Source organism: Copadichromis virginalis, linkage group LG13 (assembly GCF_057382275.1).
Source record: "Copadichromis virginalis isolate Kocher_CV1m ecotype Utaka linkage group LG13, C_Virginalis_male_GT1.1, whole genome shotgun sequence".
Taxonomy (NCBI): domain Eukaryota; kingdom Metazoa; phylum Chordata; class Actinopteri; order Cichliformes; family Cichlidae; genus Copadichromis; species Copadichromis virginalis.
The window spans coordinates 32,063,150-32,088,810 of NC_140630.1; the positions used below are offsets into that span (position 1 = coordinate 32,063,150).

General features: G+C 38.3%; 1 protein-coding gene across 2 annotated transcripts; it reads left to right on the forward strand.

Annotated features, from left to right (window-relative positions):
* The first annotated feature begins 180 nt into the window (after positions 1 to 180).
* LOC146695990 (cadherin-1-like) lies at positions 181 to 22,635 on the forward strand. 2 transcript variants are annotated; one of them, XM_085478487.1, is made up of 15 exons: positions 181 to 300; positions 3,140 to 3,254; positions 3,905 to 3,993; positions 4,342 to 4,443; positions 4,840 to 4,980; positions 7,001 to 7,156; positions 7,256 to 7,397; positions 7,963 to 8,135; positions 8,746 to 8,955; positions 12,874 to 13,029; positions 13,927 to 14,068; positions 14,286 to 14,458; positions 15,220 to 15,303; positions 15,860 to 15,912; positions 21,527 to 22,635. In XM_085478487.1, exons 1-14 carry the CDS (start codon positions 253 to 255, stop codon positions 15,875 to 15,877), a joined length of 1,749 nt encoding a protein of 582 aa, XP_085334613.1. In that variant the 5' UTR covers positions 181 to 252; the 3' UTR covers positions 15,878 to 15,912; positions 21,527 to 22,635. The 2 variants fall into 2 exon arrangements, with proteins under 2 accessions (XP_085334613.1, XP_085334612.1); XM_085478486.1 differs by lacking the exon at positions 21,527 to 22,635 and adding an exon at positions 16,301 to 17,670.
* Positions 22,636 to 25,661: the final 3,026 nt, after the last annotated feature.

The window sequence follows — 25,661 nt, forward strand, 5'->3', positions numbered from 1 at the left end:
CTGAACTTTCTCTATGCTGCAGAGTGTATGTTGTATGTCTGTTACATGTTCATAAATACAGAAACTACTGAAATCTGTCTGCTCAGGTGTGTTTAGTGTGCATGACCATATCAGGAAAACAGAGCCAGAGCTTCTACAAGCTGACGTCATGCGCTGAAAGTAGACTCGTCTACGTGAATGTTCAGTTGCTGTAACTACCCTCAGGAAACAAGATCATTGGTTATTGTGCTCTGCCTTCACTGAGAGAAAGACATGGGGAGCATTTGGTTTGTAATTTGGTGCATTTTAACAGTTTTTCAGGTAAGAATTAGATATCTTACATATTTATATATTAAATCATATTACATATTTTGCATTTTCAAAATCATTTTAATACTGAATATTAGTTCAAATGTTCTACAAGACATTTTTTACTATTTCTTTTACTATTTTTAAAAATTGAGGATAAAATTGAGTTTTTGTTTATAGATGACAGTGACAGCACAACTCTGCTGCATCACCTCTTCTAACAACACTCTTTTCTATATTTAATGGGACCAGTTGCTACAGTTTCAGAAGCCTTTACTTTTTTCTATACGGTACTGATAAAGATTTTAGATTCTTAATAGTTTGTAATGTCCTTTGCTATGTTTCTCATTTCATTTCCAGTTCTGCTGAATTGAATTTTTCTTGAATTCAAGTGACTGAAAGGTCTAGCCTGCAGACACTTCTTGCTCTTATGAAACCATGCTGTTGGATTGCATGCAGAAAAAGATTTGGCATAGTCTTGCTGAAATACGTAAAGCATTCTCTGAAAAATCACTGTGGAGGTGTGTTACAGTTGAGTTCAAGTGTAAGATGGGGTTCAACTGCACGACAAGCAGTGCACTCTGTCACATTTTTAACCCAAAGAATCCACGATTTCCAAATTGAATTTGAAATTTTGGTTGATTAGGTAACAGGACAGAATATCAGATATAGATCCGATATAGACAGAGCTGGGTGTCATCTGCATAGCAGTGAAAATGTATGCTTCGATGTCTTCGATGATACTGCCTAAGGGAAGCATGTATAATGTAAACAGAATTAGTCCTAGCGCTGAACCCTGTGTAACTCCATAATTAACCTCAGTGTGTGAAGAGGACTCTCCATTTACATGCACAAATTGGAGTCTATTAGATAGATATGATACAAACCACTGCAGCACAGTACCTGTAATACCTACAGCATGTTCTAATCGCTCTCATGGGATATTATGGTCGACAGTATGGAACGCTGCACTGAGGTCTAGCAGGACAAGCACAGAGATGAGTCCACTGTCAGAGGCCAAGAGAAGATCATTTGTAACCTTCACTAAAGCTGTTTCTGTGCTGTGATGAGCTCTGAAACCTGACTGAACGATCAATTGGACAAAAAGACTAAATAAGTATCAAAGTATCAGTTGTACGTGTTTGAGAGTTATACCAGGGATTCAAGTACTTCTGATTTGAGGCCTTATTTTTCACAGGAGCTACAGTATCCAGAGTCATACTTAGAAGAGTTAAAATTATTAACAAGGTAATCAACCTCTGTTGGAGTAGTGTTCAGGAAGCTGTTCTGCTCTGTGTTGGTAAAAAGGTATAGAGGACAATAACAATGGATGTTCCCCACCGCTGTGTAATCAATTATTGTGAATATAAATGTTATCAGGAAATGATCAGACAGGAGAGGGTTTTCAGGAAACACTGTTAAATGTTCAGTTTCTATGCCATATGTTAAAACAAGATCTAGAGTGTGATCAAAGTGGTGGGTGGGTTCTTTTACATTTTGAGAGAAACCGATTGAGTCTAAAAACAGATTAAATGCCATGTTGAGGCTGTCATTTTTAGCATCTACATGGATGTTAAAATCACCCACAATAATTATTTTACTGAGCTGAGCACTAAATCAGATAAAAAGTCTGAGCAAACAGACAGAAACTCTGTAAGACCCAGGTGGACGATAACAAATATAAGGGATAGATAACAAATAACACTGATTTTGTCATGGTCCTGGGTCGTTTTGTGTTTGGTATTATTATTATCTTATGTTCTAGTTGTTTCTGATTTTGGTTGCCTGAGTCCTCCCCCTCTGCTCTGTTCATGTCCCTGAGCTTGTGTTTGTGAAGTTTCTGTTTTACTTTGAAAGGTCCTGTCTCATGTTAGTTTATTCTGTTTTACTTCCTTGTCTTGTCTAATTAGGTGCAGCTGTGTTCCCCTCTGCTATGTCATTCCCTCGTTACCTTGTCTGTATTTATAGTCAGGGGTGCACATAAGTTGTATGGGAGTATGCGGCACATTCTGCGCCACATTCTGTGCGCGCAATCATTTGTTTGAAGCCAGCTCACCTTCTGCAACCACTTTTCTAGGAATACGCGCTTCTTTTGCGGTTTGGACTCCTGACATTTCTTTGGAGGTGGAGGAACATCACAGTAACTGCTTAAAGGAGCTTCTTCGACATCTTTAAGAGTTCTAAACAAATGTCTATCCTCCTCCAGAAAATCTTATGTACGCAAACACGCGTTTCAACTTCTTATCTGGTGCACCTCTTTTATTTTGACAGCGCACGCGGACCACTTATGTGCAGCCCTGTTTATAGTGTGTGCCTGCCTGTGTTCCTTGTCACCTGGTCTGTGTAACCTGGTGAAATTTCTGCATCTGTCTGCCCAACATTCTCTGTGACATTTCCGATCTTTGTCCAGAGGTTGTATGGTTTTAGGTTTGTGTGTTTGTGTTGTCTAGTTTTTCCCCAGTTTAGGCTATGTTTTAGTTCTGTCCTTGTCATCCTCGCTTTTGTTGTTTTTCACCTCGTGTAATAAAGAGCTCACTTGCATCACAGCCAATGCCTGCATTTTGGGTCCTCATTCTCACAACACCACACGGCTGACTGAAACATGTTGCTACTAAACATCCTGCGCCCTGTGCCTACACCAGGGAAGTCCTACTTATAAACACTTTTCTCTTATTTTGCTGGGAACCAGAAAGTAACCGCACTGATAAGTTTTTTTTTTCTTGCTTGGTGATACTTTTGAAAACTCTGTAATGTCTCTGATGATCTACCTACAACTGCATGCACAAGTAATTGTTTAAAGGAATCTGAATCATTCGTGGCAACCATTAAAATGCTGTTTCTTCTGTCCTAGCCTCCAAATTTAGTGACTGCTGAGGAGCCAGTATGTGTACCTGGGTTTCAGTCAGATCAGCTCACTTTCAGTGTGACGAGAAACTACCTGACAAGAGGCACAGTACTGGGCAAAGGTAATAACAGAAATGGTTGTATATTGGTTAGTAGTGGTTTAAAGTTGCAGTTAGTAGGGATTTGTTTCTGAGAGGCCATCAACAGGTTAAAAGCAAACAGCACATTTCAAATAGCTGAGAATTTCAGGGATGAAATTTCTTAATCAAACACATTTTTCACAAGTGAGAAAACTATTGCACCTGGAGCTCCTGGGTTTGTACCACAAGACCATCTTGCTGTGAGCCAAAGTATTAACCACTACGTCACCATACCAAAAATATATTAATCAAAATATTTGTTTGTCATGCACAGCTACAATGATGACAAAACATCTCACATCACATGTGCACATTTCACCACACCTGAAGCTGAAGTTGGTTTCAAAGCAGCTTGCAGATATGTAGGAGGTGTAATAAGACTAGACCAGTTAACATACTTATAGAGTAGCCGAAGTAATACCAGGCATGATATCAACTAATACCAATTTTTCTGCAGCTTTGATACATGAGTCTTCATAGACCTTCAAAGCATAGGATATTTCTTAACTTCTATTTGATTTAACAACAGTTTTTATTACTTTGTTCTTATGCATTTAAGACGTGCCACTTATTTTTCTTTCTCTTCATGAACTCCAGTAATTAAACAATAACTATTCTCTCTCTGTTCTCAGTGGGCTTCACTGACTGCACAGATCGCACAAGATTTCTGTTTGACACCTCTGACAAACGTTTTGTAGTAAAGACAGACGGTGTACTGATGGTGAGTGCAGATTCAAAGACTTGCTTGGTACTGTTTTTGTGGGTAAACAAAGTAGTAAACACTTGAATGTACTGCAACAAATATCTCTGACAATGTTAGATTAATTAGTGTTTGTGGGATTTTTTGCTGAAAAGAACTGAGCGTTTCTAGCTCTGAGGATATTTTAGCTTTTGCTGACATGAAAGCTGAAATGTTGCAACATATTTAAAGAGGAGCAAAAGTTTCTTCGACGACTGAGCACTGTATCATAGACTGCTAACGGACATCACTGAATTTTACTTTGACAAATCCTGAATGTTTTTTACATGTTAGCTTCTTTAAAAATCTATAAAAAATGTTTTCTTTCAGGTAAAGAGAGCAGTTTATCTTCATGAAGGACACCATGACTTCTTCATCCACTCCTGGGACTCACAAGGCCTAAAACTGACCATTCCTGTCAGTGTGAGCATGGTGAGCATCACTATATTAAAGTGGGCTCAGCAGTCAGATAAGAGACAAAAGAAAACCAATTTCTTCTTCTTCTCGAAATAATTTTTTTTAAGGAAAATATCCCGCTTACATCGTACTGTTATTTACTTAGAGCATGAAACCTCAAGTACCTTTTTAATGACTTTGAATACAAAACTAAGGCTCTGGACACAAAGAGCTGTTTCTCTTTAACACTGTGTGGCTGCACATGTAAGGGTCGGTTACATTTAGTTAGTGGGTTACAGAGCTACTCTTGTTGTTACAGCCACCTTTGACAGTCAACATAATCCTAGTACATCGAATGTATCTCATCCTCCTCATTGCACTTGATCCATTTCTGGAAGTGTTCTTCTATAAAATGTCTGCTTGTTTTCCCAGAATGCAGCTGATGCTCGGGTGCCTGTTCTGCAGTTTCCCAAGCCAGGTGAAGGGCTGAGGAGGAGGAAGAGAGACTGGATTATTCCTCCACTCAGTGTTACTGAGAATAAGAGAGGAACCTATCCCCTGAAAGTAGCTCAGGTAAGGGGACCTCAATTATCTTGTGGCAAAACATTTATTCTAAAGTGTATTTCAATTTGTTGTTTTCGCGACAGGATCTTTTCCATTTGGCTTTCTTTACAGTGGGTATACTCGTTTTGACATTTGCTGTCATTTTCAAATGCCACTTGAAAGCAACTCGGTTTGGCAATCATTAAAATACTGTTTTGAAAAGAACAACTGAGGGGGTAGGGACAAATAAGTAAATACTTCAGCCTACTCCTTTTCAAACAAATAATGGAATGATATTTTGTAATGATTGTGAAGGCACATGTTTGAAATGTTTGAAATAAAAATGAACTGAACTGAAAAAGAACAACTGTAAAATGTCTGTGTGTGATTGTACCAGTTAAAACGTGGCTGTGCACAATGGGCAGATTATTTGTTCCAAAAACTATTGAATTAAAGACTCGGGAAACAAAAACAAACAGGAAGCATCCATATAAATCCCTCCATCCATTCGCTTCCGCTTATCCGTTCCAGGGTCGCGGGGGGCACTGGAGCCTTTCCCAGCTGTCAGAGGGCGAGAGGCGGGGTGCACCCTGGACAGGTCGCCAGTCTGTCGCAGGGCCAACACACAGAGACACAGACAACCATTCAGTCTCAGATTCATCCATATAAATGTAAAACAAAATTATATTTAAAAACAACAACAACAACAACAGAGAACAGATTTTGACAAAAAAAGAACCACTAACCTGCAGTTACTCATGTCTCCAGTAATACATCAGTCAGGTTTGGTTGTTAAAATAAGCAGCATTCAGATTTCATTGATTATTAGTTAGATGATCAGCGAGAGAGAAAACTGTCCCACGTGTGCCACAACGAAACTCAGTAATAAGATTTGATATCAAAATAATTCCTTATTCAGAGATCACAAGATGCCTTATTCAATTCAATTCAATTTTATTTATATAGCGCCAAATCACAACAAAAGTCGCCTCAAGGCGCTTCATAGATACAGAGAAAAACCCAACAATCATATGACCCCCTATGAGCAAGCACTTTGGCGACAGTGGGAAGGAAAAACTCCCTTTTAACAGGAAGAAACCTCCGGCAGAACCAGGCTCAGGGAGGGGCGGCCATCTGCTGCGACCGGCTGGGGTGAGAGAAGGAAGACAGGATAAAGACATGCTGTGGAAGAGAGACAGAGGTTAATAACAGATATGATTCAGTGCAGAGAGGTCTATTAATACATAGTGAGTGAGAAAGGTGACTGGAAAGGAAAAACTCAATGCATCATGGGAATTGAATATTGAATTCAATTATTGAATGATCCTGTTGCACACTTAGATTAAAAGAAATAGAAACCAGTTTAGCTTTGTGCGTCTGCCTTTACTGTATATTCTGCAACTATATGCACATAGTTACAGGTTTGTACACAGTCTCACACAGCGTTCGTTAGGCACACTGCCTCATGGTGAGTGGCCTGGCAGCCAGAGCTGCTCATTTCAGGAGATGGTCCCTCTTGTGGTGTAACAGAGGAATAATTCTCCTCATTTGAGACTGGGGCACACATTATCTTACAACTAAAGAAAATAACATATTTGAACAATCGGAAATTTTAACCAAATACACAACTGTAATTATAAGATTATGGGGGCTGTCTTGTTTTTCTTACAATCCTTACAATGATTGTTGTGATTTCTTTCTAATACTATAGGGTCTTAATCCTGCGGTATGGAGTGTTTTGAACTTGGCAACAGTGACACACAAAATTAACTAAAACTGGAGTAAATTGGTTGACGATAACACTACGCTAATAACTCAGATTATTTACAATGAGTAATTATAGTGTGCCCAAAATGCTTAGAGAATCTAACAATCTTTTTGATTTGAGATCACAAGGAGTCCTTCTGATCTATATATCAAAATAACCAGAAATCTCTTGAATTTGAGTCTAATGCACAGCCTCTTTACTATTTAACAGTTACTTTAGATGGTGAGAGTGATCTTAATTAGTCCTGTTGTGTTTTTCATTTGTTTTTGTTTGTTTTTCCAGATCCGCTCTAGTGACGATAAAAAAAAGAAGCTCTTTTACAGCATCACTGGTCCTGGAGCTGATCTGCCTCCTGTTGATCGTTTCACAATGGACAGAGAGACGGGCAATATGTATGTAACACAGCCACTCGACAGAGAGCAAACAGCCAGTTACACGGTAATCATCCTCACTTCGTACCTGATTATTGCATTTTGATCCCCACTGGAAAAGTGTGTGTGTGGGCGAATCTAAACTTAAAATCTTCTGCCTGTGTAGTTTGAAGCACATGCTATGGTTGACGGAGCAGGACAAGCTGAGTATCCCATGGAGATTATACTCATTGTGATCGACCAGAACGACAACAAACCTTATTTTACGGTGGAGTACAACGCAAATGTTGCTGAGGCCACGGCCATTGGTATGTATAGAAACCTTATTGTTTTTGGACGATCGTGGCTCAAAGAGTTGGCAGTTTGTCTTGTAACTGAAAGGTTGCCGGTTCGAGCCCCGGCTCGGACAGTCTCGGTCGTTGTGTCTTTAGGCAAGACACTTCACCTACCATCTACTGGTGTTGGCCAGAGGGGTTGATGGTGCGATATGGCAGCCTCGCTTCTGTCAGTCTGCCCCAGGGCAGCTGTGGCTACAACTGTAGCTGCCTCCACCAGTGTGTGAATGTGAGAGTGACTGAATAGTGGAATTGTAAAGTGCTTTGAGTGCCCCGAAAAGCGCTATATAAATACAATCCATTATTATTTATAATTGTTATCCGTGATGGAGGTTTCTCCACGTCCACTATATTTAAGGAATCTCAAGATACCAGAGACTTAAAGATAATCAAAATGACGCCGAAAGCACCAGAGAATGAATTGGGTTGGAAGGAAATTAGCAGACGTTTTGCATTACGTCCATTTTATTCAGAAAATCTTGTAAATGAAGCAGTGTGAAGACCTTCAGGAACTTCTTTTTTATTTCCTCCACTCCAGGGACTGAGGTGGTTAAGGTTGAGGCCAAAGACGACGATGAGCCAAATACTGACAACTCAGAGCTCCGCTATCGTATTCTGAACCAGGACCCACCGCTGCCCACTGACAACATGTTTGAAATCAACCCAATTACTGGAAGCATCAGAATCACTGGTAGAGGACTGGATAGAGAGGTAAAACCTGTTAAACGCATTTAAAACACAAGTGTCCTCTTACACCTAAGGGCTGAAAAAACATTTTGTAATGAATCAGGATCAGTAGTCTGCCTGTCACTGCTAGAGATCAGTCACAAAGAGGGTGCTGCAAAAAAACATGTTTTGTTTTTTGATAATGAAACTCAAATTTGACACAGCCTCTGAAGTATAGTTATAGTTTATCAGTCTACATTTCTGGTTTGTGTCATGCCTCTGGACACACAATTCCTACTTGGCAAATAGTTTGTCAGATAAATCTGTGTCTTCCATGCAAACTATGGCAGATCAGAGAAATCTGTTTTTGGTGCAGCATCGTAAAACTCTTTGCGACTGACTTCGCAGAGCAACAACAAACAGCCTCGTGCCAAATGGTCAAGGAATACTTTATTTTATTAAGTTTGGTCACGCCTCTCAAAAGCATCATGTTTGTCATAAGTAAAATATTAAACAAGTTAAACTTCAGCTTTTCAGCAGAATCGGCCTTCATAGATGAAGAGCTTTAGTCCGTCTGAAGGCTGTGTTACAGTCTGTAAACCGATGTCAGTGTTTCTACCTTCCTGTTGATGAGCTGATGTCTGTATCTTACCAGAAATATCCACAGTACACTCTGACAGTACAAGCATCAGATATGGCGGGAGAAGGGTTAACTGGACAAACAAAAGTCATCCTCACGGTGACAGATGGCAGCAGTAATGCTCCTGACAGCAGCAGCAACGTGGAACCAAACACTGCACGTGTTTTTCCAGCTATTTTCTTCACTGAGAACAACAGAGGACCCTATCCTATTAAGTTAATTGAAGTAAGAGAATCTGATTCTGAAATTAACTTCAGACTTTTGTTTCTGCACAGGATGTCTCCGTGTTGGTTTACTCGAAGGTTGAATAAACTGGTTAAACTGAAACAAGTTATGAATCGAATCCGGCCATTGTCTCCTTACTCTAATAGTGTCATCAGCAGTTAGGTGGGTCGCTTGTAAAAATATTACTTGAGCTTTAATTTGTCGAGTCACATTATTCATGCTTCATATAATTCTCAATCCAGAGGCGTAATTACACTAATTCATAACTCAGTACCATTTAACCTTGTTAACATTATTAGTGATTATTATGGCAGATATTTTATTGTCCAATGTGAGATAGCCTCACAAATTGAACTTAATACATATGAATGCAATAATGACAACCCATCTTTTTTTAGAAATCTGTTTTGTTATTTCCAGGATAAATCATTATTGGGGGAGATTTTAATTGCACACTTTATTCAAGTGTTGATAAATCAAGTGGAGTCAATTCAGCTCATAAGCAGTCTAGAAAGGAAATACTACAATTTATGACTGAATTCAATTTAGTTGATGTTTGGAGAAACATGCACCCAGATAAGATTACTTTCTCTTGCTACTCTAGCACTCATGGGACCTTTTCCAGAATTGACTATTTCTTACTTTCTGCATCCTTGGTATCCATGGTAACTAAATCCTGGTGTGATAGTATTGTCATATCAGATCACTCCACCGTTTCATTTCAACTATATTTACCCAGCTTACCATTATTTACCACTAGATGGCGACTGCAATCTTTCTGGTTGAAAGATCCAGAATTCTTGGAACACATTGGAAAGCAAATAGATTATTACTTTGCTTATAATACAACTCAAACCACGGCTACTTTAAAATGGGAGGCTTTCCTGAGAGGGCAAAAGACATTGAGGAAGAGATATTTATATCCAAATCTAATGCTCCAATTCTAGAGTTAAATAAACTCAGAGCTAAATTCAATATTTTGTCATTAAATAAAGCTACTAACAGTTTAATAAGACTGAAACAGTCATATTATGAACAGGATGAAAAAGCAAGTAAAATACTGGCTTGGCGTATTTAACAGGCTCAGACGAACAATAAATTCTGTAACTACAGATGAAGGACAGAGCACAGCTGATCCTAAACATATTAATGACTCTTTTTGCACTTTTTATAAACAGCTATACAAAACTGAGCATTTAAATTCATTTTAATTAAAAAAATGATTTTTTTTTTTTTAGATCAGCTGCATTTTCCTAGAACGGTATGGATGAACTAGGGCTTAATATAAGAGTAGAAGAAATTATAATGCTATAAGGAACATGAAAGGGGGTAAAACTGGACCTGATTATACCAATACTGATACCAATAAAAATATACAACATATTTAAAGACAGTTTGATCCAGCCCTTATTGGATATGTATCAGGAATCATTTGAATCTGGGTCTCTCCCCCCCTCCATGTAATATTGCAACAATTACACTTTTACTGAAACCTTTTATTGAAAGCCAGCAATTAATTGCAGTTCTTATAGACCAATTTCACTGTTGATTAAAAGATACTTTGCAAATTATTAGCTACGAGACTAGAGACACTCTTGCCTAATATGATTCACTCAGACCAGAATGGCTTTATCCAGGGGAGGTAGAGGTTTCACAATATACGGAGGGTCATGAAGATCATTTATGAGAAAAAATAGACCAGAGACAATGCATTAATCTCAATGGATGATGAAAAAGCCTTTGACAGGATTGAATGGCCATTTTTATTTGAAGTTTTGAGAAAGTTTGGTATTGGAAACAGATTTTTAAAATGGATTCAATTGATATACTCCAATCCTCAAGAAGAGATTTTAACTAACGGTCTTTTTTCCACACCATTCAGACTCTATCGTGGTACTACACAAGGTGCCCTTTGTCACCTCTCTTGTTCACCTTGGCAATTGTGTCTCTTGCAATGCCAATTTGGAATCATAAAAACATATCAGGAATTAAAGTAGGCAATGTTGACCACCGTATTGCCCTATATGCAGATGATATGATCCTGTTCTGCACCAATTTAAACAAATCAATACCATCCATATTAAGTCTCATTAATACATTTACCGTAGTACATTTTCTGGTTACAAAATAAAAAGTCTGAAATATTATTTTTGAATAAAAATGAACGACAAAGTCCTCCAGTTTCTGCAAAATCCTCCCTTTCTGCAATCTGAACATGGGTTTACTTATCTAGGTGTGAAATTAATTCCCTCAATTGAAAATATTCTTGCATCCAATTATAATTCCTTAACGACGTCAGTTACTACACTCCTAAATAGATGGACGAAATTACCTATATCTTTAACTGATCGTATTAATATACTAAAAATGTAAATTTTGCCCAAATATCTTTACCTTTTTCAATCAATATCTCTCTCCCGACCAAAATCTTTCTTTTAAGATTTGCAAAAACAATTCCAAAACTTTATCTGAAATAGCAAAAGACCAAGGCTCAGAATCTCCTTACTATACCTTCCTTATGAAAGAGGGGGTTTACAACTTCCTAATTTAACGTGGTACTTCTGCTCAAATCAGAGTGGCAATGTTTTATTTTGCTAATGAGCAGACTCCAGCGTGAGTTTCTATGCAGTCTACAGAAATCAAAATTCCCCCTAACTTATATCTTTACTCAGCCAACAGGAAAGCACTACTTAAGCAAACTAAGAACCCCTTTTTTTAAAAACACTGTAATGATCTGGTATGAAACACATAACTACTTGGGAGAAACGTCACAACTTTCTAGGTTCACTCCAATATTTGGAAATAACAGCTTTCCTCCTGGTAGGGCGGATGCAGGCTTTAAACTTTGGTTCGGTCAAGGTATAAGAAAAGTGTCTGATATGTTTAGGAATAATACGCTTATGGCTTTTGAACAGCTTAGAAGTACATTTTCTATTCCTGTCAAACATTTCTTTTTAAATTTCTTCAATTAAGAAATGTTATCTTAACCACACAAGGTAACAGCTTTGAAATCCCCACCTACTCCTCTCTAGAGAATACAGTTATAAATCATCTAAATAAGAGAGGCCAAGTTTCTGCATTGTACAAATTATTTATGGAAAATTCCAAAGAATCAACGCAGTCTATTTTAGAGGCTTGGAGGAATGATTTGCAAATGGATATATCAGATGACGATTGGTATAAATCATGCTTCTTGGCCCAGAGTCAGACAATTAATCCAAACTACTTCAACATAAATGGTTAACAAGACAATAGTGTGGCGTGGATAGGAGTTCTTTATTTCACTGTATATGGGAATGTCCACATGTGAACGTTTTTTGGGAAAAGGTAATAAATCTGTCCAATCATTGGTGATGTGATTCCACTCAGTCCCAACATATGTATTTTAAATATATACACAAATAATTTTGTACTTGCTGCAAACAATAGAGCTCTGTTAACGATCGACTTTTGGAAGCCAAGCGCTGTGTTGCTATGTGTTGGAAAAATCTAAAAATATGTGGACTATCTCAGTGGTTTAATGGACTGACATCTATACTATCTATGGAGGAAATAACTTGTGCATTAAGAAATAAACTGGACAAGTTTTGGTCCATATGGTCAAAATTCTACAGCTTTTTGGTGAACTGTAACGTATACACTGTGGACTTAACGGCTTGAAGTGCTAACTTGATTTGTATATCTGCCCTTACCTTCTGTTATGGTTTGTTTTGTTTTCTGTTTTATCATTATGTATTTTTTTTTTATGTCCATAGTGTATTACGTAACATTTGTTAAAACTAATAATGGGCTAATAATGTTTTTAAAAAAAAGTACAGCTAAAGACCTCTGCACAACTGCTTTACAATAGTTGTTGTGCAATATTATAACTGTAGTCAGTGAGAGTGGTTTAACCTAATCCTGGTGTGTTTTGTTTAGATACGGTCTGATGAACATCAAAAGCAGAATTTACATTACAGCATCACTGGTCCAGGAGCTGATCAGCCTCCTGTTGCCCTTTTCACCATGAATAGAGACACTGGCAGTCTGTATGTCACACAGCCAGTCGACAGAGAGGAAGTAGCCCATTATAAGGTAAAGTGACATTTTTCTTGTGTTTAAAAAATACTCCAGTAAAGGTAAAAGTACTGAATCAACCTCTTTACTTAAGTGAAAGTGAAAAAGTACAAGCTCTGAAATGTACTCTTGGACCACTTGAAAGCAGTGTTTTTATGCAAAAGTAACTGAATCTATTGATGTATTAACATAAGAATAAAATAAGGTTACTGCTTCAGAATGTAAATGCTATTTGAATCTAAATTAAAATACAAATGAATTTGCAGTGAGAGATGTAAACCTTAGGCCCCCTCTTCAGTTCAGAGGTGGTTCACATAAACAGGCTCCTTGACTCCTGCTCAACCCAGCGTCCTCCCTGTCCACCATCTTTCAACATCTTACAATGCTGTGGTTGCAGCCATTCCCCAACTCTCTCTGGATGGTACTCATGGCCAATATTTCTTCCACTTAAATGTTACGTCCAGATGAACACGTTTTACAAGTTTTATAGCTTCTCTCCCATTTATACTGCATCAAAGTATTAAGTCACAGAAAGACAACAGGAGAGTGTGGATGTTTCACTATCTACCAAAGATATTTATGGTAGTTCTTTGTAAGAAAATAGATTATAACCTTTTGTTTTATAATTAAAACATAGTCTGAGCAATGAGCTATCAGAAGTCTTTCTAATAATTTAAGCCCAAAGAGTTGTGCTGACAGATTTTTTTATTTTATTTACCACAGCAGCAGCAACAGGTGTGGTTTGAGTATGACCCGCAGCCCTTTGCTGCATGTCTTTCCTTCTCTCTGTCTATCTACACTTTCTCTATCCAATAAAGCCCCAAAATGTTCCTATTATTTTGAATAAAAGCATTAATGTACATTGTTTATTCTTTTTTTGAACAGCATAATTTTAATGTGATTGTATATTGGCAGCTACAAGTGCATGTCGTGGCAGAAAGTGGAGATCACCAGGAGGTCATGAGTGTTACAGTTAAAGTCATCGACCAGAATGACAACAAACCTGTCTTCTCTCAAAACACCTTTGAGGGACAAGTTGCTGAAAACTCAGCACAAGGTACTGATAGTGTTTTTAATTTAAGCTTGCTTGTCATGTGTGCTTGTTTCACTTTTACAGGAGAAAAAGGAATCGGTTGCTAATAGTTACAAGGTACTTTATGTGTAATTAGCTCCAGTAAAGTGGGATGTGTACATTGTAAACCTACTATAAATAAAAGATAAACAAAGCCTGAATGACTGTTCTTAATTCCTACTTCTGAATTCTTTCTCTCCAGGTTCTGAAGTGATTAAGGTCGAGGCTACAGATTCTGATGAACCAGATAATGCCAACTCAGATATCCGTTACCGTATTCTGAGGCAGGACCCGCAGCTGCCCAGTGACAACATGTTTGAAATCAACTCAGTTACTGGAGCCATCAGTGTTGCTGGCACTGGACTAGACAGAGAGGTTAGCCTTCTAACGCATTCAGTGACAGTAAGCACACTGGCCAGCTCGGGATAAGGGGACCCACTTGTGACTGGCATACAAGGGATTTAGAAAAAAAAAGAACAACTATTAAGTTGGCAGTTTTAACTTTTCTTTTCCCCTGTACCACTTTTTTACAAATTAAAAACAGCTTTGACAAACAGCAAATTGTATCAAAGAAGCAGGAAAAGATCACGACTTCATTCCATTTTACTTGTTTAGCTGATATCTGTCCACTTATGTCCACTAATTCAAGTAGGCTAACACAGGTGTGTCAGTGTAGACAAAGTTAAATATGATCTGGTGCTGTCTCAAAGATATATGTTCAAAAATGAAATAAAACTGTCTCTTCTGAGTGCAACTGGAAAATAAACTCCCTGGCTCTCATTCTGCCTATGCTACCACACAGTTAGTGGTTAGCTTCATAGGGTGGACAGCATTATAGCATTAGATGAATCTGCAACATTAAAATGTACCAAAGTGTCTGTCAGCTCTTTCTGGTTTCAGAAAAAAGCTTGATTCCATATATTCCTGTTGCCAATAATCAACATGAAAACTTTGTCCTGCTGGGATGTTGTCACATGACACTGTCAGTTCTATGTAAACAGAAATTAGTTAGCATATTCCACTGAACTTTAAAAAGAGAAGTATCTCATCAGAGTCTCCTTTGGATACAAACTGATGATAGAATGTTTTATCCTTCTTGTTGATGAGCTGAACTTATTATATTTCTCCTCCAACAGAAATATCCACAGTACACTCTGACAGTACAGGTAGCAGATATGGAGGGAGAAGGGTTATCTGGACAAGCACAAGTAATCATCAAGGTCAGAGATAACATCAATGTTCTCTTTTTCACTAGAGGGTCTTAATAATCACTCCACGTTTGCAAATTTAGCCGAGGTGTCAAATAGATTCTGGGCTGGCCCAGTGTTGGGCACCGTGGCTCTCAGTGTGGTGATGTCAGCATTACTACAAAGGAATGAAATGCTCTTTCCTTGACACGTTTTCTGAGAACACTTTTCATGAATAGTGTTTTAATAGTAGTTCAGGATTATCCAAAATTAGCTTAAAGCTATCAAAATAATGCAGAGAAACAAGGTGTGTTAATGAGATGTTGTGCCATATCAGGAGGGCTGTGCTTTCATGTTGTACAAAACCAGGCTACATATTAAAAAGATATTTGTATGTCCAGTATTGACCTTGGAAAAACGTAAAGTTTCTTGATTAACTGAGGGCTAAAAACCAACATCAAAAGTAAAAACAGGATAGCAGTAGCAACATTGTCACTGTGAAAATGCTGCCCCTTGTTTTCAAAATGTGGTAGTTGGCAGTCGGTTGTTGTTTTTAGAGGCACTTTAACAGCCTGTGTTTGAATAACAGGTGGTGGAGAGCCAGTAGTCCTGGAAAAGCTTCAGGTCTCCTGTTCCTGTTTGGTAAGTTTAACTACATCTCATTTTTTAAACTGAATTGTCCAATAGTGAACTACACTAATTGTCATCACTTCCCCCATTGTAACATTTCTAGAATTAATATTAACATCACCTAACTTCTGACAAGAAGTAGTGCTTCTTAATTAACCCACAAGGAGCTGGCACTCTTACCTTACTGTTACAGAATCTACATTTCTGGATAGAACAAAATTGAAACAAAAATGGAGCTTTTTAAAATAATAAACAAACAGTAATTTCTGATTTGTTCCACTTACTGCATTTCCACTGATCCTGAGTCAGTTTGACCCCTTGAAGAAAAACATTGTTCACCCTGGTTTGGTGGCTCCGTATTGATATGCTAGAAACTTTTGTTGTGTTTTACCCAAAACAGAGCACGAAGACATCAGAGACATCTATCACTGGCTGATTCTACATGACGCTCTCTTCATATGCATGTGTGAATGTTAGATAGAAAGCACTTACATAGAAAAAAGTGCTTATGTGAATGGGTGTGAATGCATGAATGAGCAGTTAAAATGATCAAAGCTGGTTTGTCACTGATCATGTGACAATAAATTCCCAGCATAGTTATTATTCACATGTAAGCATTTTGTAGGTGGTGGGAAGCTCTGCATATGTGTCTTAGAAAACTTCCAGGGGGAGCTGTGTATCTGCTGCTTTTCTTTTCAATGATTATTGTAGCGAGCACTCCTTCAAGTGATTTTCTTGCTCTGTTTGTCAAAGAAAACAAAAGATTCAAATGGTGTAAACCACAGTCAGCAGCTGCATAAACAATAGATTTGATGATGTGTTGGAACATGATCATGCTGTCACTGAGGAATATACTTCTTTATAGTAACTGAAACATATATAACTAATTAAGAGTATTGGTATCCGAACATAAAAGTTCAGTTGGTTATGTCCAAAAGTATCTTTAAATTCCAAAGAAATTAAGTACTGTTACTTTGTCTTGATGCACACTCAAAATAAAGTACTATTACATCCACTTACAAGTTTGTAGAAGAAACTTGTAAGTGGATGTTGTGTAGAGGAAGTGTATGATGACAGGGATCATTTTGCTGTTGCATGCCAAATGATATTTCAGATCCAGTTACCACTTCATGAATTGAAAACACAATCCAGTCAATATTATCTGGTTTAAAATATACTTGGTGCTGCATATTATTTTTACTTAATAACAGGGTTTTACTGCAATTATAGTTTTTATTCATATCATTTTTAGTGAGCTTTTCCCAGCAAATAGACTGACTAACACAGATAAATATATTCCTGCAAAAACTATCAACGCATGTCCGCTTTGACTTCAGAGAAATCCTTATTCAGCCTAAAGATCAGAAAACAGAACTATCTCTGTCATTGCACCAACCTTTACATTTGTCAAATATCGGTTTTTTATTACCTATAGACATATTACCTTATGTCTCAACATAAGAACCACATGAGTGCTGGGAACCCAGGTTACCCACCAGAAAATGGCATTGTGACAAAACAGCCAGTGTTAATCACCAGGAAGTTTTTTAACAGTGTGGCCCAATACCGTATAGTCACAGTTCTTTTAATATGGCCTGCTGCATAAAACACAAATGAAATAATGTATATGTACTATACATGTATAAGAAAGGAAAATGGGATTGTTGCTCTTTTTTTTTTTTTTTACAGTAACTGTCTATCTCTTGCTCTTGCTATGCTGCCTCTTGTATCCTTTCAGTCAAAGCCAATAAAATTAAGCATTGAAAATCACAAGGTTGAAACTGGGACTGTTTTTTATACACTATCATGAAAGCATAGGAACACAACACTCTAATTTGGTGCTCTTGCTTTGTAAACTTGGGTTCATTTTGATCATGCATGAAGAAGAAAGTCTGCCCAATTGAGTGTTATTCATATACACTGCTGCCCACTAGATGGCGACAAATTCACATGCATTAGTATAACCACTAACAGAAAACGACCTCATTTAACATGTCTGACAGGAAAGAAAAGTGAAACCATATAGACCTTTATAATAACTTTCCTATTTCAACAGTGGGCAGCGACTGGTTCAGGCTTCCCGGCTGCCTGTCACTGCAAGTCACAGCTTGTTGGTGGAGTAACACCATGTTATTTAAAGACGGTGAAGTCCAGCCTGCTGACTATGTTGCTTTCACTTATAGGTCTGAGCTCTCAGTGCACTGTGTCAGGCCAGCACAGCGACTCACTCACTTTACAAAATTTAGTCTGTCGGTCATGCATGTGTGAAATAATACGAGAAAAATATCGTTAATTTGTTGTTTTGGAAAAGATATTTGCAATTTTTTGCTTTGTCCATGATTTAGAGAAGGCAAAGGTAGAAGGATTGCCATTTAGGTTGTTTTTTCTTCTTTTTTATATTCTTTTTCATATTAAAGTTTTATTATATCCAAAGAAGTTTAATTTCAGAATTAACTTCTTGTGTGCAAATATCAACTGCACTAAGCAAGCTACATATTTTGTTTAACAATATCTTTGGAATATTTTTAATAGCAATAGTGAAACCAAAAACAAAACAAAAAAACTGAACGAAATCAACCTAAACAAGAAGAGGAACAACAATCTCCTCTTAAAGAGGCTGAAAAGATTTAAGTTGTGTGCCACCCCAACTGTGATGTCATCACGCCCTTTTAAACAACAAAGTTTGATTTGAACATTGAATCAAACAGGCCTCTAATGTGAAAGGGTCTCTAATAATGCTGACCATTAGAGCAGGGGTGTCCAACTCCAGGCCTCGAGGGTCGGTGTCCTGCAGGTTTTAGATCTCACCCTGGGTCACCACACCTGAATCAAAAGATCAGTTCATTAGCAGGCCTCTGGAGAACTTCAAGACATGTTGAGGAGGTCATTTAGCCATTTAAATCAGCTGTGTTGGATCAAGGACACATCTAAAACCTGCAGGATACCGGCCCTTGAGGCCTGGATTTGGACACCCCTGATTTAGAGAATCACTGTCAACTCTTTTTACAAATTTTCCTTTGTGATTTTCTTCTGAAGCCATTTTGATTAGGACTTCCATAAAAAACAAGGAATCAAACTGAAAGCAAAGTCTCCAACAAACAAGATCAGACAAGTGGGCCGTCTGTAGTCTGTATTCCGGGAATTCAGACTCAAACATGTTCCTGTCTGTCTGCTGGGTGTTTGGTAGCAGGTTATTAGCCAGATATACGCGATAAACTAACTGTGGATTAAACTGTTTGTTTTGTAGTCACTCTTCCTGCCTTAGTTAAAGCTTTAAATACACCAGTGTTTACAAATGGTTTACTTCAATTTGCAAACTACGCAGAAAGACAGTGAAAATGGAAACAATAACAAACAGAAACAAACAACAAGCTACGTAAAACCTGTTCTACATAATTATCTGTTCTTTCAAGGCAGCTGGAAACAAAACTGGGACTGTCACCTGGATAAACTTGTTGGCAAACATTTACAAATGGAGTTGAGTTGAGTTTCTGGGCCAGACTTCCTTTAGATATACTGGCTCTTGAAAATGTTTGGCTCTTTAGCTAAATGCTAACTGCATGCTGTTTGCAGTTATGGAGAAGTGAAACATACAGGAGCTGGAAGGATTTTGTGAATAAGAAAACATTAATATGCATGACTTGACTGCTGGTATTGTTTGTGCTTTCTGACACTTTAAAGTGAATGATAAAGAGACCTGAAATAAAAGCACATGTGATATTATTGTCTTGCGAGCCAGTTGTTCCTGTTTAGCAAGCCTCTGCTGTCTGCAGAGAGTGAGGCAGTTTTACAGCTGCTGATAAGCCAGGCTCTTGCTTCTGTTTGCAGTGGAACAGCTTAACTGAAAGGCACAGAGGTGTGTCAGTTACTGAAAAAACATTTGGGGAAGGTTTTGTACCAAACATTGACATAGTTTTACCAGGTAAAACCAGAGAATAATGCCATTCCTGCCCTACTCTTGGATTTGCTTCCTGTGTTTACTAATGTCAATGACTGTAATTCTGAAAAAGAGCCACACCTATGCTCGCACCTGAATGACAATAGACAGGCCATTAAACACACACAACAAGCACATGCAGAGGTAAAGATTAGAGGTGTGGTCACAAGATTTCTTAGAGATAAACAGCAGACAGGCCTCGTCCTCAGGCTCCAGTCTGCCAGGGATTAGGATGTGGTTATGGGGGGATGAAGAGGAATTCTTTTGGTTTGTGCCAGTCAGTTTCCATGGATGTGTTTTTTTTTTCTTTTTGCTCTTTGGTTATTGTTAAAGTGAAGTCGTTACAAGAGTTGTTTTTCTGAAAGCATCCTGGCTTCATAGTACTAGGCTAAATTGTTAGCGCAGCGCAGTATGTTTAGAGACACTCCCAGCAGGAGAAAACATGTCAGCACAGGAAGTGAGCAGCCTGAGGTATATTTACTGCAAACATGTTCAGTGCCGTTAGCTGAGAGCTCAACTCATTTGAACTCTGGTGACACACGATCAGAGAGAGAAATCTAAACAGAACCAATGCAGGTTAAAGCTTGTTGAACGTACGTGTTCAATAATGTGGACTTTTCTGTGGACTTTTGAGTCTGTTCCTGAGATTGAACCTGGGATGTTGTGCTTGCTACATTATGGAAGACCGGCTCTTAACCTGTCTATGCCCATCTAAAAAAAATTAGTGATAACGTTAATGTTTACAGCCTGTTACAAAAGACATTTCCACCTACATAACAAGTGTATAGTGGCTGATTTTTACTTATTTATTTGTAACCCAGCCCTCCATCAGGCCTGGGTGCTATGATTGACAGATCCAGATCCAGCTAACAGTTGTTTGCTTGCCTCTACTAGTGCCTACTGCCTCTACAAGTTGAAGTGGCTCACTGAGAGAGCTTTGACACACTCAACAGAACGAAACCATAACTCATTTTGTGTGTACCTTACCTCCTCATGTCAAAATGGCTGCTGCCACCCCCCTTTTTCAATCTCACATTAATACAAAAGTGATGACCTTCTATCACTTCTGCTGTCTGTGGCACCTGTGTCCACCCATTCCTTCTTAAGATTCCATCTTTGACAACAGCTCAAATTTACAGTTAGACTGTAAAAGGGCTCAGTGTGACTAATCAAACAGTAGGGCAGTAGGCTGTTTTTAGTGGCAGATTAACATGGTCTTCGAAGCTTTGTGGTTTGTGTGTGACTGAGTTAAACTAAACTCCAGTGTGCGTGTTCATGATAATAAAGGAATGTTCCAGTGAGCCACACTGGCTGTGTTTTAGCAGTTTTTGGACAACAAGCACAGAGCAACAAGGCCAGCACACAGGCGTGGTGGTATATTAACCTTTCCTGGAATCCCTTATCATTAAGAGAATTTTTCATTGTTACTGTTTGGCAAGAACACTTTCCAAAAATTATATTTACGTTTGCAAAACAGACCATTGTTTCGCTTTGTGTTTGATTCTATATAAGATAACTTCCCTTGCACTAGCAGGACTTTGTATTTGTTAGCAGTTCGTGTGGAGTTTGACTCCATGAAGCAGGGCGTGTACAGATAGTTAACCAGTTAATCTAAATGTTTCATACAGTTGGCGGAGATGCAGACAGTGTTCTTTGATAATAATATTTTCTTTCTTTTTCTTTTATCAGTATAACAATGGAGGACACATCATGTGTGTGGATGCAATAGGAGAAGTCCCCACCACCATCACAGGATATGGGAACACTGTTTCAACACAGCTTCTGGTTTCCCGCTATCACAGCATGACTGACAGGCTCATCACAGCATGAGTCACAAAGCCTCAGGGCAATGACACATGGGAGAAACAGGAAGTTGTACAGAAGGAAAGCAGCAGAGCATCATATGAATGGCAATCATGTGGATCACCCTTTCACTCACAGTGATGCTGTTATTGGAAATGTTCTAACTCCCCCTCTGTCATCGTCACAGTTTCAACATAACTGTATATGGAAAACGATTCTGTTGTCATCGTCATCTGTATTTAGCTCGAGACCTGAGATGGCAGTCTGCAGGCACTTTCAGAGTTCAGCATTTCAACATTAAGATTTTGTCTCTCTGCTACCTGATGATTTGAAGGAACAACCTCAAAACATGAGGCGATTTTTCAAAATGTGTATTTTCTTAAATCTAAAAATCTCTTTTTGGATTTCCATTTTCAGCATAATTATTTCTGGTCCTTTGGTACAGTTGTTTTAGGTTTATTTTTTGTTTTTATTAAAAACTAAATGAATATACATTTTTATTTTTTTCAGAAAAAGCAGCTGTCACCACTTTTCTGTGTCAGACTGATGTCATTTGCATTAGTTTTCCAGTAACTGCTAAAGAATCAGTTTGGGCGTCAGTAAGGTTGGTAACAGTGGGAACCAAATGAATTTTATACACCAATATTGGCTCAGATTTGACTGGATATAATTACCCTTTTGCTTAAACTGTGAAAGGGAAATTGTATGATTACTATATTTAAACTACAAGTAGATGTGCTGGGTTCTAACTAATTCATTCAGATTTCACAATTTGATGATGCATCCACTTTATCGGCATTGGCGATACTGGCCCAATATTTACTTGGGCATCAGTAAGGTTGGTAACAGTGGGAACCAAATGAATTTTATACAACAATATTGCTATTAATGTATATGTTCTTCTAAAAAATCCTAGTTTCTCGGATGAAGAGGTTTTAAAATAAGGAGAAAATGAACTATTGTCACAGAATGTGAAAATAAAACACTGACTAATTCTTCAGTCTGCTCTTTTATCTAAAAATGATTCTCTGGAACGATTACTCAAGAGCTAGAGCAACTATCACCTCCCCTCTCCTACTTCGTCATCCGTACAATTGCATTAGGCTTCAGGTGAAACCACAGGGGAAAAAAATATGACTAGGCCTTTGTCCTGCCCCACACAGGCACACATACACAGATCTTACACTGGGGTGGTGATGAGGGGAACCTTTGTAAGGACACTGACAGTGCAAGGTAAAAGTAATGAAAATGTCCAGCCCTGAACAAAGAACATAAGACAAATGCCTCTTTGAACAGATGACTTGTAAGCTGAATGTCACAGATCTGTAGAGAGTGTGGTGAGCTTTCAGAGTTTTGAAACTCAGATTCTTAATGCACAATCTCCCTTAACTGAAGGTCTCATCTTATAAAGCCATAAAAGTAAGAGCCAAAGTTTTATACTGAAATCCGAGCCTGACTGGAAACCAGTGCTGAAGCTTTAACCCTGGGATAATATGAGAATATTTATGAGAGTAAGATAAATGTTTTCCCTCGGCATTTTGTAGAGATTGGAGGCAATTAATAGACGCATTAGTACAGGGGTGTCAAACTTAATGTAGACAAATTGTGACTTATCTTTGAAATGGCACTTCTTTTCTTGGCACTTCTGCCTTCTCCTGCTGCTTTCAGGTCACACAGCACAGAGCAGGCAGTTTGCGCCTCCTCTCCTCGCTTGTGTTTTGAGGTTGTACTGTCACGTGACTTGGCAGTGCAAACAAACAAGCAAGCATGCTCAGATCCAGGTAGATAAAGGTGGTATAATATGGCTCAGATTTGACTGGATATAATTACCCTTTTGCTTAAACTGTGAAAGGGAAATTGTATGATTACTATATTTAAACTACAAGTAGATGTGCTGCAGCCTTAATCGTTTTATTTTTTTTTGTCCTCTGTTCTAACTAATTCATTCAGATTTCACAATTTGATGATGCATCCACTTTATCGGCATTGGCGATACTGGCCCAATATTTGCTTGGTATCGGAAGGATACCAAATCTTGCAGTATCGCACAGCACTACTCGCCTCTTGACAGAGTGAAGAAACCGTCTTCATGTTGAGTCATGTTCTTGGAATGCCTACTTCACAACAAACTGACTTCATGTTTTCATAATCACATTTTGATCTGACACACTGAACTTCTCAATAAAGCACAATATTCAACAACTAAAACACAATTTTCTGTTTAGGAAGGCTAATAAAATATCACAAATGATAAAAATGTCCGTTACTACTTTTTTCTAAACAGTAAATTAAAAAGAACATTATGGATAACAACAATTATTATATTTTAGCATTAAAAATAGCATTTTAATTAAGGATTAACCAAAGCATAAAAAATATTTTGGTAATTACCATTTAGGGCAGCTGAGGCAAAAACCTTACACTGGGCGGTGGTGTAATACTTGTGTTATGATCTGTAACTGTCATCTTTTGTACAAAAACTTTGCCTGCAATAATTATTGCCTGCAAATATGAAGAATTACCTGATATACAGTCTCATTCAGTGGCTCTACACTATCATGATCAATTTGCGGTCTGTGGTTTTTTTCATCACCAGCAGCACTTCGCTGCAAATGAGCAAACCTGCAGTTGTTTACGACTGAGTGCACAAACACTGTTGTCATGTGACTGTGTTTAAGTGAAGCTCTGATCAGAAAGTAGGGCTTCTCTTCCATGATGATCTGATGGGAACTAAAAGCTTATGAGCGGCCTGACAATGGGCTTTTAACAGGAAGTCAAGTGCTATTGAACAGCTGAAGTGCTTTTATGCTGTTGTCAGCTGCAGACATATAGATAAGTTCCACCATGTTATGTACTGTCCTACTATGGAGGTTTTCCTGTAAACCAATTGTGCTGATGAATCACTCAGAAGGAACTAAGACCTACACATTGTTCTATGTATGGACACACGGTCCATCTGCTCTAATATATATGTATTAAATGTGCCTCTCTAAAAAAAAACATTTGACATGTCCTTCATATGAAATGGTGCAGCAGTCAAAGTTCCCTGTGTCATACAAGTGTATCTAAATCACTGTGGTAACCTATGCTGAATACATAACCTGGTTGAGAGCTCTAATGTGCACCCACACAAGCAGCAGCAACAAGAGCACAGTCAACAATAGCATAATTAACTTGAATTTATTAATTAATTTTTTTAACCACTCTGTGCAATACATTAACAGTGTTCTGTAGCATGAATATCTTGTGTTGCATTTTATTGCATTTCACCATGCGATAATGTCTCTGGCACTCAGAGGGATCATTTTGTGTGGAAGAAGATTTACACAACCAACAAAACGACCATTTTTAACTGAGTGTTTACTGCCTGAAGCTTCAGAAAGTGGCGCTTAAAAGAGAAAGTAGATAATCACTGTTATGATACCCATTATCTCCAACTGGGGTTTGGGGTTTTGTCAAGCCAAGTAATGCAAAGCAACCCTGGCTGTGTTCAACTTTTTTCGTACTATACAACTTAGTTAACATACATAGTCACTTGTTTGTTAAGAATTTTGTTTAGGTTTGTTTGGTTTTGTTTGGTTTTGAGCAATTCAGAAAATTAAATCCAGAAAACTAGTTCATGCACTTATTACTTCTAGGTTGCACTACTGTTATTATTATTATCAGACTGTCCTTAAAACTCCCTGAAAAGTCTTCAGTTAATTGAAAATGCTGCAGCAAGAGTACTGACATGGACTTGAAAGAGAGTAGTAGCAGAGCCCGCTGCCACGTCACTGCAACCCCCTCTGGCCTCTCCTCCGTGGCTGCTGGGTGACCTCTCGTTTGGGGCTCTCCTCAGCTCTTCCCAGGAGGGTGGCACGGTGGCGCCTTTGGTGGTCCTCCTCGGATCTGGGGCCTCTCAATGTCTGGGGCCTGGATGTCCTCCATACCTGCTTCATGCCCTGGGGGACGGGGCTATGGCTCCCCACACTCCCTAGCAGATCGTTACATGGAGAAACCTTTTGAATACAAGTGTGCTGAT